The sequence below is a fragment of the Erpetoichthys calabaricus genome, chromosome 13 (genome assembly GCF_900747795.2).
Source record: "Erpetoichthys calabaricus chromosome 13, fErpCal1.3, whole genome shotgun sequence".
NCBI lineage: Eukaryota > Metazoa > Chordata > Cladistia > Polypteriformes > Polypteridae > Erpetoichthys > Erpetoichthys calabaricus.
Genome location: NC_041406.2, coordinates 99,797,001 through 99,816,128, shown reverse-complemented (window position 1 = coordinate 99,816,128; position 19,128 = coordinate 99,797,001). Strand labels below are relative to the sequence as shown.

The 19,128-nt window shown below is 36.5% G+C and overlaps 1 protein-coding gene across 3 annotated transcripts in view; it reads left to right on the top strand.

Annotated features, from left to right (window-relative positions):
• The first annotated feature begins 1,884 nt into the window (after window positions 1-1,884).
• LOC114663524 (regulator of G-protein signaling 22) overlaps window positions 1,885-19,128 on the top strand; it is a 138,693-nt gene continuing 121,449 nt past the window's right edge. For all 3 annotated transcript variants that reach the window (XM_051935851.1, XM_051935852.1, XM_051935850.1), the window contains exons 1-3: window positions 1,885-1,956; window positions 5,228-5,446; window positions 10,313-10,398. In XM_051935851.1, coding sequence (XP_051791811.1) covers window positions 1,918-1,956; window positions 5,228-5,446; window positions 10,313-10,398 — 344 coding nt within the window. In that variant the 5' untranslated portion in view covers window positions 1,885-1,917. The remainder of the gene's footprint in view (window positions 1,957-5,227; window positions 5,447-10,312; window positions 10,399-19,128) is intronic.

The following is a 19,128-nucleotide window of genomic DNA, read 5'->3' as shown; positions in this document are numbered from 1 at the left end:
AAACATCTCCCTTTATTATAATATCAATTAGAAACCTACACAGCAAAATCATCAGTGTTACTTTTTCACTAAGTTAATATATATCTCTTCAAGAAAAGTATTTGTGAAATGTGTATGGATACTGATTCTATTTACCAAGGTTTAGATAAAAAGATTGTCTTTAAGTTATATCAATTGTAGCCATTTAAAACAATAAACATTAACAGAAGCCTTTTGACTAGAAATTTGCTGAATTTACTCATTGTGTAGGTAGATCCTTGTCTCCACAAACAACTCTTAGGTTTCATTAGCGAAAGGAAATAGAAGTTTAAAACAGAGTCTCAGTCTTGGTACAGAAAATTTTGGTGATGCCCCAATGGCAAGTAAAAAAAAAAAAAACCCTACTGATAGCTTTGCTACCTTTAGTGACTGGTTTCCTGCCAGCACTACTAATGAGTTTCCTGCAAAATTTACAATCACACCCTAAGCAAATGTCAAAGGATTGGCCAAGGTAAATTATTTGTAGGACATTCAAGAACCACTGACTCAATTTGTAGTAAAGTTTGCAACTGCTGTTAACAGCTGGTAAGGTGCGCAGTTTTGTGGCTGATTGGTATAGCAGATATATACACATGGCTGGAATACAGGATATCGAAAGATGCAATTTTGGTGATAACCTAATTGAGGACAGGTTCACTTGTAGATAAAGACTCTTGAAATGCACACATCAGGCATGTGTAATACATAAGTCATGTCAAACTCATCGGCCAGTGCTTTGTAAATACACAGTTATAAGCAAAAGCAAAGACAATAATCTGTCTGTTTGCTCTTATATATTGTTGCTGATCAAAAATATAATGGATGTTATTTGAGGGCTGGTGCCACCTAGTTTGGGCTAGTATCTTGCACTTCTTTATCAAAAGGTTCACAGTGTATTTTCACTTTTTTAAATTGGATTTAAATTAGTCTTAACAAAAATAATTCGAAATACATTAGAATAGCAAAGAAATAAAAAACGAGCAAAAACTGCTTACTTTATTTACAGTGATATGACTGGACAATGAATGTATATTTAACAATAATAAAAAAAACTTGTTACAAGTTTAGGTTCACTCTTTTATGAAATCTTATTGTTGCTACAGGGTTAGAATCTTGGCCCAAGCAATAAAGGTGTGAAGGTTTCATTTTCTTTGTATATGTAGCTCTGGTTTTACTCACTCATTCCAAATATATACCTGTTAGATTTTTTGGGTGTGCATGTTTTCATGAGTGTACTCAGTGATGAATTTGGTTCCTGGATTGTGCCCAGTGCTACCTTAATAAGCACAGGCCCCCATGCCCCTAATTTAGATAAAGCAGAAAAACAAATGTATGGATGGATGAGCTCCTTCTACTTTAACATGCCTGTCTTTTGTTCTTTCAGAGCCTCCTGACATTAGTTGTGATAATTTTGTAAGTATTAACAGAATAATACAAATTAGGTCTATTTAGTGTAGCTTTCCATATCATTCCAATAACTATATATTACTGCACAATGTCTATTAATGCAAAAGTGTTTTTAGTGTGTTCATGGTTCCTTCTTCACAATTGGAAGAGAACAGACCTGATGATCTGAGTTATTAATCAAAGTTAATCCCAATTTTTTTAAGCAGATGGAAATATTTTTTTTGTATTTAATTTGAATATGTATCAGAGAATTATTAATTATAAGCCTCAAGATAAGTGCTAGATTTATTTTCTATATTATAAATTTCATTAGATTAAGATGGTGACAAGGTTTTTTATTGATCTATGTAGACTTTATTTTATAATTGAATGATTTAGATGTTTCTCACATGTTCAAGGTTTAACATTTTTTAAAATATGTCCTAGATGTTAACTTTAGTTCTCTTTACATTTTGCATAATTTCTCAGGAGGACTACTTGGCTACAGATGACATGTTTGTTGACTACTTTAATGAGTTCTTAAGTCTTCCGGTGAGTAACACAAATTATAAGTTGTTAGGAAGGCACATAATGAGTGATATAACATGAGCAATAATTTTTATTCTGTGGATTTCCATTATTCCACAATGTTTCTTGATAATTGTCTTTTTTTTTTTTTTTTTTGGTCGGAATCCATGGAGAAGTCAGATAGAAATTTTCAATCTGCACAAAACTCCTAAGACAACCTACTAAATATATAGACTTTTGCGATTGTATTATAGACATTTTAATACAGTTCATGCCGTGGTATTTAGTTTGTTTTCAACTTAAGAGTAAACAAAGAAAACCAAGGTAAAACAAAAAATGGTGTTTTATTACCAAAAATATAGCCTAACAACGAAAGAGTAGAACAAGAATGAAATATTGCAAATTGAAGGAAATTTTAGCAAAATTATTAGAATATTATGTAAATAAATGAACAAACTCTTGACCACATTCATTGTCCCTGCCTATTTTTGAGGTGGCTGGTATAATTTCCAGGAAAGAACTGTACTAAACCATACACATTCCTACTCTGTTTATCTGCAACCACACAGGCTTTTCTTTCTCTCATTTCACTCTCAACTCTGAGCTGTTACTTTTACCAGAAGAGCTTTTAAACATTCTGCTGTAATTACTTACAAGTGCCATCCTTGAGTCAATTCCAGGGACTGGAATGCCCCATAGAACTGCAGGGGCTGTCTGTGTGGAAACCCCCTGGTGGCCCCATTTATCACTGCTGTCCTGAACTCCAAACTGTAATACAGTACAAAGTTTTGATATCCCATTGAGCTTTGATTAGTAAAAGGGAGAACAAAGAGGCATGTGTAAGACCACCTGCCTCTTGGCAGCCAATTATTTGCTTTCAGGACTATTATTCTATTACGAGGTGCTGAAATCGCGTACAGCATCTACTAAGGGTTTGCTCCTTCATTCTTACCTGAAACACATGCATAATGTAGACTTAGAGTGAGCTTTTTGGTCACATTTTGCTTTGTGAAATGTGTACAGATTATGCTGAAAAACATTGAAATGCTGTGCAATGATCGTTTGACTGTGCTTTAAAGAAGACGCATTAAATACTATTTCTACTTTTTTTTTCTTATAAATTTTAATCCTTGTTTGCTCTGGCTAGATGTAGGGTAGATAGGTATTAGTTAAACTATTTTGCACTAGCCGACACTTGCCGTAGCATACGGCGGTGTAAGAATAGGAACGGAAAACGGTGAGAAAGGAATTCAGAAATCAAGAAGAATAAATACTTCTTGAAAGACGCAGTGTGCATGTAGAATTTCCAGCCAAGTAGGATTACATGTAAAAGTGATAAATAAATCAGGCTTTCTGAATTTACGTACTATGGCCATGGCATCCTGATAGTTTTGTTGCATGTATCTTGGACTTCCTGGAAATGTGGACGGTAATATGATCATTTTGCCTACACGTACATTGTTATTTTCAGAGTTTGCTTGCAGTGTGTCTTGATAGTTCCACGCGCAGATCTTGTTGATGTAATCTGAGATAGTTGAGACGCACGCCCTCTGTTTTAACATACGCATCTACAACGTACTGTTGGAATAGTTTGCCGCTAGAGTGCAAAATACCAAATGTGTTCCTCATTGCTAATCTGTATGCGTAAAATTGGCATTGAGTAAGCCTTATTCGCTTGGCGGTTCTTTTATTGGGAATGTGTTGTAAATCTTTGTACCAGCCAATGTCTCCATAAGGGAATAAAAGTGGGTAAACCATAGGATCGCAATTCATATTGAGCGTGGAAATCTGTTTACAGAAGTTACGTATGGGATAGATGCAAATGTCCCTTTCACCATCTTCTCCGACGAAAATCACTGCAACATCGGTGTGACATGTTGGGGCATTGTATTGTCGTAAATCCTGCGTAGGGTTTTCCTTGAAAACCATTCATACAGATACTGTTGGATTGGACTGAGCGATTTCATGCATGTGTTTGTATGATTTAGCGAAGGGGTTTATGGTTCTGAGTATGGAGTCTAGCTGCAGAAGTACATTTTTACTGCATGCAGAGTTTGCTTTATTCTGTAAGCGTACTTCAGTAGCTTGCGCTGTGTCAAAAACAAAAAAACTGTCCATATCCTGGAGAGGTAGAAGTGTTAGCGTATAGTGGAGAGATTTGTTGATAAATTTGCCCATGTATTTTAAAACAGTATGGTCCGTGGCCAGGAGGTTGAGTTATTTGTGCACCCATGGAAGCAAACGCTAGAGAAGAGTTGTATTCTAGAATGTGTTCACGATAATTTTTAGCTTCTGATGTTTGCTGTGTAAGAAGCTTCTTGTAAAGACACAGGTGGCTCCTGCAAAGGTGGTAAAGCTACTTTACCGTTGTGGCAGCACCTCGAGTACTTGTTGGATGTATTACGCTCAGCAGGCCAGTATAGTGCATGACATGGAAGAGGACGAATAGGAATCGAGAAATGCCGTGTCAGCTGTGTGTGGGCGGAACCGGTTTTGAAGTGGAAGCAGGACGAACCAGAAGAGAAATATATATAAGAGACTGACCTTTCCTTTATCGTGTTAGAAACAAAATGGTGGTGCCAAGTTGCATTACAAATGCCCAATGCAGGACAATGTATGATGTGCTGCAGTCAGTCTCCACACCATTCAATACTTTGAAAAAATACAATTTTACAATTAAATAAAATCTGTCAGCAGCATATTCTGGTTGAGTTTTCAAGCTGTCAGTCAAAGAACAACTATGTAATACTATATTGTAGGTTGACATAAAACCTAGAGCATATGCATACCTTTGTATGATTCTACATTGGCCCATCTTTTGTCACAATGGATCTTCATTAAAATGGCAGGGCAAACTGTCACTAATTTTTGGTAATCTTTTTTGTGTTTGTGTATTATGAATACAAATTTTACAAATAAACCTACATTTGATTGTCCAGTTCCTAATGTGGCTTGAGTATTTATATGAAAATACTGTACAACAATTAGGTATTTTATGTAATTATGCTTTTCTTTTTTTGTTTTGTCAATTTAACATCTCAGCACAGAGTTTATACTATGTTTTTTTTTTCAGCAGCTAAGCAGTTTATAAATGAATATACTGCAAAACAAAATGAAGTGGCCAGTACTATTTTACATTAACCTAAATTTGTTTATTAGCGTGTATAGCAAAAATGCTATTGTACAATTTGAGTCTGTGTGATAGGCCTCTTATTGTTTAGCATTATTTATAGACAGATGTGCAACGGTATCTAATAAAATATTCTAATATGTATACATTTTTATGAATTGACAGCATTTTTTTGAGCCTGTCAGATTTAATAAAGACATTGGAGCATTTGAAATTGTCAATGATGCAGAGGAGACTCTAACTAATAGGATAAAAGCCTTACTTTACAACTATAAACCAAAGCATCCTGTTTATGATGTGATTAGAAAAACAACGCAACAATTTCTTCAGCTAAAACCAGAACCAAATCCTGAACTTGAGATTGACAACAGCTATATTGTTAAGGTAAGAAATATATTTTTAATAATTGTAACTCTTGGAATTCTCTTCCTAAATGAAAAAGTTTTATATAGCTGTTTTTTGAAACACAAAGAGGGCACTGGTGATTTCAAATGAGTAGATCACTAGTTGAGATAAATCAACTTATGTTTAGTGTTCTTTTTTTTTTTTTTAAATTTTTTTTAAACATTGGGTCAGTGTTGTATGACAGCTTGGTGGTATAGAGTTTGGCACTATGAGTAGAATGAAAAAACTGCAGGTAGCACTTTCAAAGCTAACTAATTCAGCAATGGACCACTGTGGCCTTGTACATAAATGGCCCTGTTTGGGATAATGTTTTCTATAAATTTTTTTAAGCACTTGTTAGTAAAATTCTGATTCCCAGAATGCTTAAATGCAACTACTGTAGCAATGCATCATTCTTACTGAAATTGGGTTCTAGTATTCAGTAGATCCAGTCCTAATATTTGTAATCGATTTAAATAAATGACTAAGAAGGAAGACTTTTTTTTTTTTTTGCTCCGAGAAACTGTTGATATAATCTAATGAATGTTGATGATACAGAGCTTATTAACTACTCAATTATGCAAGAAATATTTGTCCAGTGTCATGAATTTCATTTAAATACATGTTCCAAATTCACTTTTCAAATGGTTCAGTATATGTATTGCATGTATGGGTTTGTGTCTGTGTATTTATATAAAATAAACAATTACAGTTTATATTTGTGAAAGCATTCCTACTTTACAGTACTTTTTTACACCTGACTAAACGTTTGCACATTACGTTATGTGTATATTTATGTGTGTATGTATATGTGCAATACATGTTGTGGGGACACAAGTCAGTATGGACATATCTCAGTAGTTATAGGGGTGAGGACAAATATACTGTACAGGATAAAAATACAATAATACATAACTATATCTCTATTTTCAAAATTGTCATTATTGTAGAGTGGTTCCAGTCAAAGTCGTGTACAATAACCTTCACTTCTATGCCATTTCCGTATTGTTTGATAACTTTTTTTGTAATGACTCCACCTGTGAGAGAACAGGTAGGCAAGTCTCTAAAAGCACTGGTGAGATTCTGTATGGGGGAGCTGTGCACACTAAAGGAGCTTAAAATGAAGTGTGGTGAACAGCCTGGCAGGTCTGAATCTGACCTGGCAAAGGAAAGAAGGTGGCTGGTGCAGTTTGAAAACTTGTGCGAACAGCGATTTCCCCCTTGTACAAAGCAGTTGTGCTGCCTATACTACACTGTACTTTCTACAATTATTTTAATGTTTACTTTCCTTATTTACAAATAAAGTTTACTGTATAAAAGTGTGAGCTCCAATTTGTAGTTAACAGCACCCAACTTTGCCAAGTGCTGCATATAGTATGGTGTTTGCCCAACATCCAAATCTCATGACATTCTATTTAATAAAACATGCAATAGACCTAATGTTCATACCTGTACCATATGTAGATGTGTTCTTTTTTTATTGTGTCAGCAGGTTTAAACTATTTCTTTCAGTATGCCTTTTTGTTACATATTTTTTAAGTTTTTATTTGTTATAGTTTGGTAATATGCTTACTTGACAAGGGAATAGAATTCCTCTGCTCAAAGTAGCACTGTCTTACATGGAACATGAATGTTACTACAAAAATGCAGACTTTTAAAATTTGTTTCTGTGGTAGAAATACGGCATGACCTTCTTCAAATCCAAACTTCAGGATTCCTCCTAGATAGGTAAGGTAAGTTTTAATCAGTCAAGCCTCGTGTTTCTTCAGTTACAAGTGAAGTAAACATCAAAGATGCTATGCTACAAGCAGAAAACTGCAGGATCTTGATCTGTAAGTCTTACCTGAGTAGGGCAATGAAGACAAGGTTACCCCTCACCTGCAGAAAGGATACTACTATGGGCTGTTATCAACCATAACCATCTTGAGCTGGTCTGAGCTGTAGTAGCAATCTCCCTAGTGGCTTCCTTCAGCTGTTTAGATTCCAAACTGACAGACCTTCTGTAAGAAATTGCACAGTGATGCTGCTGTGAATCTATGGCGACCAACTTCAATAGGGAATAACCTTGCACATCATCCTTTCGAGACAAACTCCATCCAAACTGAGCTGATATGGCCAATCTGACCGCCCAGGCTAGCAGAGTCTAATTTGGTCAGAGTGAAGTTACTGTCAACTCTACTGGAAAGACAAGACCCAACCTTTATTGCCTTCCCTTAGAAACCTGATGGATTTAGGTGGCCTGGTGTTTATTGCTTTCACTTACTGTTGAGCCACACATTTACCAATTCTTGTAAGGACTTTGTCATGCCTGCACTTGTAACTGCCTTTCCCAAGTGTGTTAGGCTGTCTTGTCAGAATATAGTTTGGAGTGCAAAGGGTTGTGCTACACTGCTTACAAGATTGATCTTCCTTTTTACCATAAATCTTTAGGCTGTTTGGGATTGGCGATAGGTTAGCCACAGCGTTCAGGAGAAAGGTCAAACTGTCCTGGTCAATACCCCATAGTTTCTTTAGGGCAGCAGATAACAAAGTATGTAGAACTTTTCTCTTCTTCCTACAGTAACAGTGTACAGACTGTCCTTACCATGCTGGCTTTGAATTCTTCCACCACTGATGAAACAGGTAAGCTAAGCATTGAGGTCCTGCTGTAGAGATTGATCATGCTAAATGCTGGGTGAACATCCAGCCTTCTTCACATGATCCTGCATCAGAATCTTTCGATTGGTTTCTCTTGGGTCTTTAGGAATTCGTACAGCAGGATGGACGTTATAGTATGGGTGTAATCCTGTACTGGAAGCACCACACCTTAAACCTCCCACGTAATTGCCTGTTATCAGTTGCCTTGAGTTGGGTTTAAGATGGTGCTTGGTATCTTTCAGGTTAACACTCTCTCAAGGTGCTGTCCAAACATTTTCCAAGGCATTGGATTTCCTGATCTTAGATGGATGGAATCTTGGCTCCTTGAGTGCAGAAGATGTGCTTTGTTAGCTTTCCTTTCAGGACACCAAGACTCCTAAATTTTGCTGGTTTGAATTGCATTTTGCACTCATAGGATGGTACTCTTTAGTCTTCTAATGACTTGCTAATTAGTTGCTGGGCTAACTTGGGAAGGCTCTGGTGAGATTTACCATTGCGACTCGGAAAGTGATGTTTTTACTCATTGCTTCCTTGATGACGTGGCTTATCACTTCTTTGTGTTCCAGACCTCCAGAGTATCCAGGAATGACTCCGTTCTGAACACTTGGGTTGATATACTTGTTAGCGAGTAGATAACTTGTTAACTTTTGGCAATAATGGACCAGAATATTTTCACTTTAACGTCTAGCAGGGAGATTTTGCAGAACTGATCCCATCCTGCTGAATTCAGTTCTTTTAGGGACAAAGCAGCCCAAAGCCAAGGTTCCTTCTTTTCTTTTTTTCTCTCCCAGAGTGTCTGTAAAACTTAACCACCTCAGAAACTGTGGACAGCTTTTGCAGATCTTGTGATGCCGATAGTCCTGGTGCAGGTCCTGCTTAAACATTTTCCACTACTTTTCCTTGAAGGTAGTACCTGCAATGCTGAAAAGGATGTGTCAGAAGTCTCCCATTCAAATGTCTCTGTTTGGAAAAACTGTGTGCTGTTGCCATATTGTCTTCCAATTCTTCCTTAGAGCGTATCGGTCACCCATTTCTTGGCTTTCTCAGGAGTTTGGCTGGAAGTTCTTTTGTATTGCAAAGCTTAGCTGGCTCAAGGTTACTTTTTCTCCATCATGTTTTTTGCCACCTTTTCTTGAGCATCCTTAGCTCTTTCTTCACTTCTCCAACCTACCTTCTACTAGAACCTGTTGATGGCGTTATTTGTCTCGAAGTCCTTCTAGCCAAGGGCATCTTGGTACACCTGATACATAACCTGTAGTGTGGTTTTAATCTTCTTGGTTACATCTACTTTCAGGGTGCTATCCAGTATAATGTTCAAGTCTTAATCCAGTTGTGCCCATCTGCAATCTGCTGCTGGTGGTAGATTCAGCTGAGGCTTCCTCTCAAAATACTCTGACTCAAGATCTGCCACCTTTTCTTGTGCTCTGAGCGGATTCAGCTAAGAGTTCTGGGACACTGTGGTTTGCCTCCAGGCCCTGGTCCTCAACTAATTTACAAGCCGTGCTAATAAATTCAGAGATCACTGCTTAAGTGACAGCAAGTGCTTTGTGTTCCTAAATTGTCTCTTTGCACTTGGACATACTGTACTTTGGTGAATCTTTACGCCACAGTTGATTTGTTGAACATTTGACCGGTTTTCTCTTTTGTTTTCGTTTCGCAGTCTTATTAATCTCATAATCCTTTTTTTATTGTCCGGGTCTTATAATCCATCCTTAACGGCAAATTAACCCTCAACATCTGTTTGCCTGGGTGTTTTCTTTTTACTTGGTATTTATACCTCATTTGTACAGTGCTTCAGGGTACCAGCAAGAAATTATGTGCCATCTTTCTGAGTTGTCATCCATTCTTTCAGTAATGTCTGTGCGTCTTCCCCCACTGCCAATGGGTCTTTTCACATGGTTATGTCAATACAAGTGACGTGAATATCAAAGATGCTATGCTACAAGTGGAAAACTGCAAGAACTACTTTAGATATCACTACAAGATTTGGAAACCCTTATTCATCTTATGCAGGTATCCCAGTGTCCCAGGCGTTTTGCCCGTTGACTTGTACTACTTCCACTTTGTTTTTATTTGGAAATTTGTGCAGTATCTTTAGATGTAAAATTGTAAACATGGGAGAAAATCAAAGTTGTTGAGAATGACCTATACAATTTGAAGTATGTGGTAGTACGTTAATGTTTTTGTGATGCTGGTTTATCAGATTTTTCATTTTTGGTTTCTTTCTAGACGTTGGAGCGTGAACAAGGGCTTGCTTGGGTAAGGAAAGAAAGGCTTCCCTATTTTTTACAAAGTGACTGCTACTTTGAATACAGGTAAAATTTTTGCTGTATTTATAAAAGCAAAATTTCTCATATTCATTGTAAAAAGTATGTTTAAGTGTATGCAACAAATTTTTTACTATCCCTAATTTGACCAATTTGGAAAAAAAAAACTTGAACTATGTGCTCTCTCCAGTTTTTAAAATTTATACTAATGTAATCAATTACTGGTTGATATGTTAAAATCATTGAATATTTTTACATTCTAGGATTTTTTTATAGTAATTGCTATGCATGCATATACATACTTTGTAGATTATTTCCAAAAGTAAATTTGATGAGCTGGGCGTTAAAAAATCCACTACCAATATGACCTTTTATAACAAGATTTCTGAATAATAATAATAATAAAACATTATATTTATATAGCATCTTTCCTATGCTCCAAGTGCATTACAGAAATTCAAAATGAACAACAGGGCATATACAACATTGGGTACAAATATTTGCCTAAAACAGTAAATAAATGCAGAATACACAATGCTTTGAAATAGAATAAGAGACAAAAAAACAGTTTAAAATATAAAAGTACAAAGTACTATAAGGAAACTCTGAACAAATAACATAATTTGTGATACAAATATAAATCATTGTTTGCATCTGGACAAAGAGGGTAACCTGAAAGAAGAGAGAAAATGTCATGGTAAATTAAATGCCTTTCTGAATAAATTTAATTTTACATTTTTTTAAAGAATTAATTGGGACAGCTGATCTAATTAATTCAGAGAGTTTCTTTCGATGTTCGGGTGCAATAGAGATGAAGGGTCTGTCACCAATAGAGCACAGGTTAGTTTGGGGCACAATGAGATTGCCAGAATCAATGGGCTTTAGTGGGTGGACAGCAGCATAGTAATAGAAAAGATTCCTGATGTAGTCATGTGCAAGGCCTTTCAATTAGAATCATTTCCACATAGATAATAGTTTAATGTGCAAATCCCATGTGCTTCTTCCTACAGCATTCTTATACAGTATATATTGAATTTCCAAAATGAATTAAAGCTGAATTTTGCCAGGTTTTTGCAGTTTGTGACAGTGTGCAACTTGGTAGAATATTTAAATGGTTGTCTAAGAAAAATCAATGCCACCTGCAGCATTTGTTTATGATCTATACCACGTTTTTAAGGCAGTGTTTCATGCAGATAATTTTATTTCCATTGTTAATCAGATTAGATGCTAAAAGTATTATTTGGTGTAGCTTTTAAGCTGTTCTGGAAATGTACTTTTGAAAAAGTCTTGCTTCAGGAGTCCTGGTATGCTTTTCATATTTTACTTTAAGGAACTTTGCTACAAGGGAAATGTAATAGTAATCGGTACTGATAATTCAAAAAATACCTTGTGTGCCCAACAAAAGAGGTGCATTGTGTAAAAACAAGCACATTGTATTGCAGAATCCCCTTGATTCTTAAGCAAGAGTAGTAAATGTTAGAATATTGAACCAGTTTGGATGAGGACATGTCATTCAGTCCAGTGAAACTCGTATCAGTTCAATTAACCTAATGTTCCCAAAATAATATTGATAGATAGATACTTTATTAATCCCATGGGAAAATTCACAATTCACAAATTATTATTATTATTATTACAAGTATTGTGTACTTAATAACTGAATCCATGTAGCTCTAATTCTACGCATGAATAATAATATAATGTTTCTACAAAATTTTCCCTTAAACAGATTTTACCTGTGTCCCTATTTACTTTTTAAAAACACATTTTAAAATAACAGCACAACAAGTTTGTGATATGGAAAGAAAAATTTCACACAGTATTCCATTTAAGGTCTCACAATTGTAATTTGTAGCTTAATATAACAGTTTTTGACTTGTTATGCATGTATTGTGCTATAAAGCCTAATATCCTACTAGATTTTTTAAAATTCCTTCTGTACATGGTTTGGCTGTAGATAGTGAACAGTCCACTACAACTTCTAGGTCCTTCTCATGAAGTGTACTTTAAAATTACAATCCTTCTATATTCTGTATATATTGTGCTTAGTTGGCATCATCTGCAACACACACTCTCTTACTCACTGGCCACTTTATTAGGTACACCTTGCTAGTAATGGGCTGGACCCCCTTTTGCATTCAAAACTGCCATAATTCTTCATGGCATAGATTCGACAAGGTGCTGGAAACATTTGGTCCATATTAACATTATAGCATCATGCAGTTGCTATAGATTTGCCGGCTGCACATCCATGACGCGAATCTCCCATTCAACCACATCCCAAGGGTGCTCTATTGGGTTGAGATCTGGTGACTGTGGAGGCCATTTGAGCATAGTAAACTCATTGTCATGTTCAAGAAACCAGTTTGAGATGACTGGAGCATTGTGACAAAGCACATTATCCTGCTGGAAGTAGCCATTAGAAGATGGGTATGCTGTGGTCATAAATGGATGGAGATGATGTGCAACAATACTCGCATAGGCTGTGGCATTTAAATGATGCTCAGGTGGTACTAAGGGGCCCAAAGTGTACCAAGAAAATATCCCCCACACCAGTACCACCACCAGTCTGAAGGCAGGATGGAGCCATGTTTTCATGTTGTTGGTGCCAAATTCTGACCCTACCTTCTGAATGTCACAGCAGAAATCGAGACTCATTAGACCTGGCAACGTTTTCCAGTCTTCTGTTGTCCAATTTTAGTGAGCCCATGTGAATTGTAGCCTCAGTTGCTTGTTCTTAGCTGACAGAAGTGGCACCTCTTGTGGTCTCCCGCTTCTGCAGCTTTGATGTGTTGTGCATTTAAAGATGCTCTTCTGCATACCTTGGTTGTTATGAGTGATTATTTGAGTTACTGTTGACTTTCTATCAACTCGAGCCAGTGTGGCCATTCTCCTCTAACCTCTGCATCCACGAAGCCTTTTCGACCAGGAAACTGCCGCTCACTGGATATTTTCCCTTTTTCGGACCAATCTCTATAAATCCTAGAAATGGTTGTTGGTGAAAATTCCAGTAGATTAGCAATTTCTGAACAAATGTGCCACGTTCAAAGTTACTTAAATTGCCTGTCTTCCCCATCCTGATGGTTTGCACTTCAGCAGGTCAGCTTGAGAATGTCTACATGTCTAAGTGCACTGAGTTGCTACCATATGATTGGTTGATTATATATTTTCGTTAACAAGCAGTTAAACAGGTTTACCTAATAAAGTGGCTGGAGAGTGTATGTACTACAAGCTTAGTACTACTACCGGTCAAATATTTTAGAACACCTTAGTTTTTCCACTTTTTCTTCAAATGTAATCAGTTGAAATGCAATGAATGACCTAAAATGGTGGAAAGATTTAAAGTTTAAGTTGGCAAAAACTGAAATAAAGGAAATACCAGAATATTACAAATGAGCCTTCTTCAGGGAACAACTAATAGGTTACAACGTACAGATGTTCTGCAGCAATTAAAGTACAGTGATCCCTCGCTATATCGCGCTTCGCCTTTCGCGGCTTCACTCCATCGCGGATTTTATATGTAAGCATATTTAAATATATATCGCGGATTTTTCGCTGCTTCGCGGGTTTCTGCGGACAATGGGTCTTTTAATTTCTGGTACATGCTTCCTCAGTTGGTTTGCCCAGTTGATTTCATACAAGGGACGCTATTGGCAGATGGCTGAGAAACTACCCAACTTACTTTCTCTCTTCCTCTCTCTCTCTCTCTCTCTCTCTTGCGCTGACGTAGGGGGGTGTGAGCAGGGGGGGCTGTTTGCAGCTGCTTCCTGAAGGACATGCTGCACGGAGCTTCGCATACTTAAAAGCTCAAAGGGCACGTATTGATTTTCTGTGGCTCTCTCTCTCTCTCTTCCTGCTCCTGACAGAGGGGGTGTGAGCTGCCGCCTTCAACAGCTTTGTACCGGCGGTGCTTCGCATACTTAAAAGCCAAAAAGCTCTATTGATTTTTTTTTTGACTGCTTGCTTTGCACTCCTTTGAAAAGGAAGATATGTTTGCATTCTTTTAATTGTGAGACTGAACTGTCATCTCTGTCCTGTCATGGAGCACAGTTTAAACTTTTGAAAAAGAGACAAATGTTTGTTTGCAGTGTTTGAATAACGTTCCTGTCTCTCTACAACCTCCTGTGTTTCTGCGCAAATCTGTGACCCAAGCATGACATTCTAAAAATAACCATATAAACATATGGTTTCTACTTCGCGGATTTTCCTATTTCGCGGGTGGCTCTGGAACGCAACCCCCGCGATGGAGGAGGGATTACTGTAAATTAAGACTTCCAAGTTGAAGCAAACAATTTGCACAGGTGTCCCAGCTTCTGTTGATTACTTAAAAATCCTCAGTCTGTCTTAAAGAAAAGTTGGATCAAACAGTGTTACTACACCCTCTGAAGTACATTTGAATAATATTCCTGTGATAATGGCAAGAAAACAGCAACTAACAAATGAAATGAGACAGAGCATTATTAACCTTAGAAGTGTAGGCCTTTCATTTAGAGAGATTGCAAGAAAGTGTCGGTGAGGATGGTGTCCTACACAGTCCAAAGGTAATTGGAAACTGGAAGTAATTCTGATAGGAAGAGCTCTGGGAGACCTAAAGTCACTACCCAATCAGAAGGCAAGTTTCTGAGGGTCACCAGCTTGTGTGATAGGTGTCTCAAGTCAGTGCGGCCCTGCAGATGGCTTGATATGGTAATTTATATTGCTAGTCAAACAAAATTCCTTGTGTGCCATCAAATGAGTTACAGTGAATAAGCATAAGCACATAGTATTACAGTATACCCTTGATTATTAAGCAAGAGGAATAAATGTTAGAGCATTACAGCAGTTTAATTGAGAACACATCACTTAGCCTAATACAATTCATATCAGCCCTTCACCTAATTTACCCGAAATGATACAGAGCTAAGTTTTGAAAGTCCCCAAAATATCACAATCTGCCACATTACTTAATAACATTTTCAATGTAAACATGATTCAGTGTATGAAGAATAACTTTGAAATGTTATTGCAAAATATACCAGACACCTCAATTGTTCAATGATCGGTGCCCTCTGGATGGGACAGTGTGCACCTCTTACCTTGTACATACGTCTGACCTTGTCCCCACATGTCTCCAGGTCTGGAGTCTCTTCCCAGGGCATTTTAGGTGGGCATGCTATCACTCTAAAAACTTACAAGTTAAGGTCCATCGACAGTCTGCTACAATGTATGGTAGGTATTTCCTTGTGAAGTTCAGCAGCCTTAACCTTGTGTTACTCGATTGGTTGGCATCTCCACATATGCAAGCCTCCTGGAAGTAAAACTTGTCTAAGAAAGCCTCTGAAAAGTCCAAAACCACACAGGACATGCAATGTTTCCTCCCATATCTCAGAAACTTATAGGTCATGTTATTTGGAAATTGTAAATTGACTCTGTGAGTGAGAGTACTATGTGAGGGACCATTGTCTTATCCAGTGTACCAAGCTGTAACCCAGGTTCCTTAAAAACCAAGGGACAGAAATATTTGATACATTATCATATTCATTGAACACGTTGTTTGTACTAATACATTGGACCTGGAATTACCAATTTTGATGACTGATGGATTTTTTGAAGGTTTCAAAATAAGCCAGTTACTTCTGTAACAATTTAATTGGATCTTTAGTAGCCAGTTTGTAGTTTCAGTACAGTAGCTGTATTTATTTTGTATACTTTATCAATCGATGAGTTTTTTTCTTTGACAATCTGACCAACTCATTAGTTAGTGAAGCAAGTATTGTGTAATACTTCATGGATACCTCCAAGGGGTTTCAAGAGACCTGTTTGCCAGTGTGAAACGTGTGTATTGCACTCCTTTTTATTAATTTTCTTTGTTTTCATGTACCAACTCTCAGCTCGCTGACCACGATTTCATTTTCTTTCGGTCCCTTTTCAGCACAGCACAGCATGTTCAATTTGGAGAGCACACTAAACATGTATGCTGAAGGCTGCCACTGCTGGGAAATGGATGGGATAGGAGCAGTGCAGAATGGATCACAGTTTTTTTTTTTTTTTTTTTATAATCTTTGGTATATTTTAGATACTCTCCAAAACAGTGTTTTGGACTAAATTGTATCTGAAACTGGGCAGATGACTAAAGATTTTTTACAGTTAGATTTTTGTCACTGGCTGGCTTACATTTATTTTAAATATAAGCAGAACGTCCACTGCATGTTTACATTGCAAAAAGACATAGCTATATTATGCATCACGACAAGGCTGCTGATCTTCTAAAGTCTATCCATCCCACCAATTTATGGTGACTACGGTTGGTGTCTTGTCCTGCCAGCAACAGACTGAAAGCAGGAGAGGATTCTAGTCCATAGCAAGATACCTTCAAGCACTTGCTCAGGAATACCAGAGAAAAAACAGTGCCATCACAGGGAGGACATACAAACTTCACACTGATGTTCACTGGGCAGTGACTTGAACCTAGGTCTCTGGGGATTTCAAGCTGCTGTACCTCAGACTGCATTTTCTATAGTGTTTTACATGAAAAAGTTTAAATGCCTGGTGGCTTGTAAAATCGCAATGCGGTGGCTTTTGATTACCTTCTTGTTGTGAAGAGTTTTTGAAAATGTTCTGGTTTTTCAGAAAAGTGTGATTATCAGAATTACATCTTGCATGAAAATACATTATTTATGGAAGTACCTTTTTTTTGCCTTGAGTATACAGTATATTATGTGTTCTCACAGTGAACAACAGTTACTTTAGACTGTGTCTAATCAGTTTCTTAATTAGAAATCAATTGTTTATGGCACATGCCACTTAATTTTCTGATTCGTGCACTTATTATACACTATACTTCTGTCTACATTTTTCTAGCTTACATTTTACTTTTCTGAGAAAATAAAAATAGTTAACTGAAAAGGAATATGATGCCCTAATTAATTTTGTTATTTACTATATTTGTTTTAAACTGTTTTATTAAAGAAAGAACACACATTTGAAAATGTCACGCATTAACTTTTTGTCTACAATGTTACATTGTAGGTCATTGTTAATTTATGGTTTAAAAAAATGCAATTAAGACTTAATTTACTGGCATCCCAAGAATTTTAGAAAGCACAAAGTAAAGAAATTTATAAATAGATGTGAATAAAAATTATGGTAATTATGAATTAGAGAGGTGAAATCCTGCTTTGATACTGTGGCCCGTGAATTAGCATCTTGTTCAGTTAACTGAACAACATTCACATTAAGAAATTGGTTAGAATAAAAGCATGCAGGCATTGTGGCTACCAAGGACCTAGATTAATCACCTTGTATGTCGCTCTATGCAACTCATTGTCATTTGGAATCTACAGTATCTTGCAGCATTGGGTGCAGGGCAAGAACCACCTTTTGATAGAATACCAGTCCATTGTAGAATTACGTTTGTATAAAACTAATTTTTAATATAAAATGTTTGGTTTTTTATAGCTTTTGCTAATTTTATATGTTAACATGTAGCATTAAAAGACATTATTAATTGTTTTGGAAAGTCTTCAACTAGTACAATGTAAACTATAATAGCCATAAACTTGTCTCTTTGAATAAGGGAACAAGCCAGTCTGCTTCAGTGCCAAGATTCTTAGAAGTAAAAAAAAAAAAAACAACAAAAGCACCCTGTTGATTCTATTATTCTCTCTTTGAGTAGCTGAAGATTGTAAAGTTGTCTGTTATGGTTAATGTATTATCTGAGGTTTGTATTTCTACAGGTATATATGAAAGCAAAGCAACAGAATAGAAATTAATAGTCTTTTGCAAAATATTTTGTTAGAAACAAAAATGACCATTAGATTGTAGTTTTTCAGGCGATGGAGCTAGAGTTGGGCACTGTGAGACTGTCTATTGAAGTAAATGATTTCTTAAACTGGATGGCTAGCTTTGGCATTATGTAAGAAGGAATCTATGTATTTTATAATATATACACCACTCTCCAACAATCTTTTAAGGGTTGTGCAATTGCACAGATATCATGAACATGTTCCATCTTGCATTTCCTTTGTTTGTTTTGTAACTACAGAATTTGTTCTTTGAAAACGGATTAACATGCAGCAGATGTGTGTTTGTATAAGGATAATGTATCAGCTTAGATGTGCAAAATATTAAAAAAAAAAATCTTGACATAAGTGATCGTTCTTTTCTGGTTTTGTCTTTGGTCCTAATAAGGGATGTTAGTACTTTTGTGGTAGGCTAGTGAATTACCATGCTATTGTCCATTTGAGTGTTTTATCTTCCAGAGTCATTGTTTGTTACTAAGCAATAAACCATATATTCCACCCACAGAGCTCTGGAATCTGACCAGATTACTTGTTACCTGGTAACAGTTTCCTCATTACCACTACATAACACCTCTTCAAAGTACTGTTTATTTTCCTCACTCTAATTTGCTGTAGAATTGATATTTTCCTGTATTTTAGAGTGTTTTTCTTGCAGAAGTTGAATAGCAATAGGATTAACTCCATGATCTGAATTGGATCTGAATAAGCAATAGATAAAATTATTTTTGAAACATTTATTTATTGTGTCTCATGAATTGCTGAGGTACAAGAGTTTAGCTGTAAGAGGATTAATTTTTTAATTTAAAGGTAGCCCAAACGGTTAATAATTTGGTGTGGCTACCTTTATTTTTAGACTTTTTAAACTGGAGAAGATTGTGTTCCTTTAATTTTTTTCTACAGGTACCTCACCCTATCAACCTTTTGGCACTTTTGTATATTATAATGTGCATCAAAGACATTATAATGAAAGAAGGCCAAATGTGTTTGCGTGTTTTTT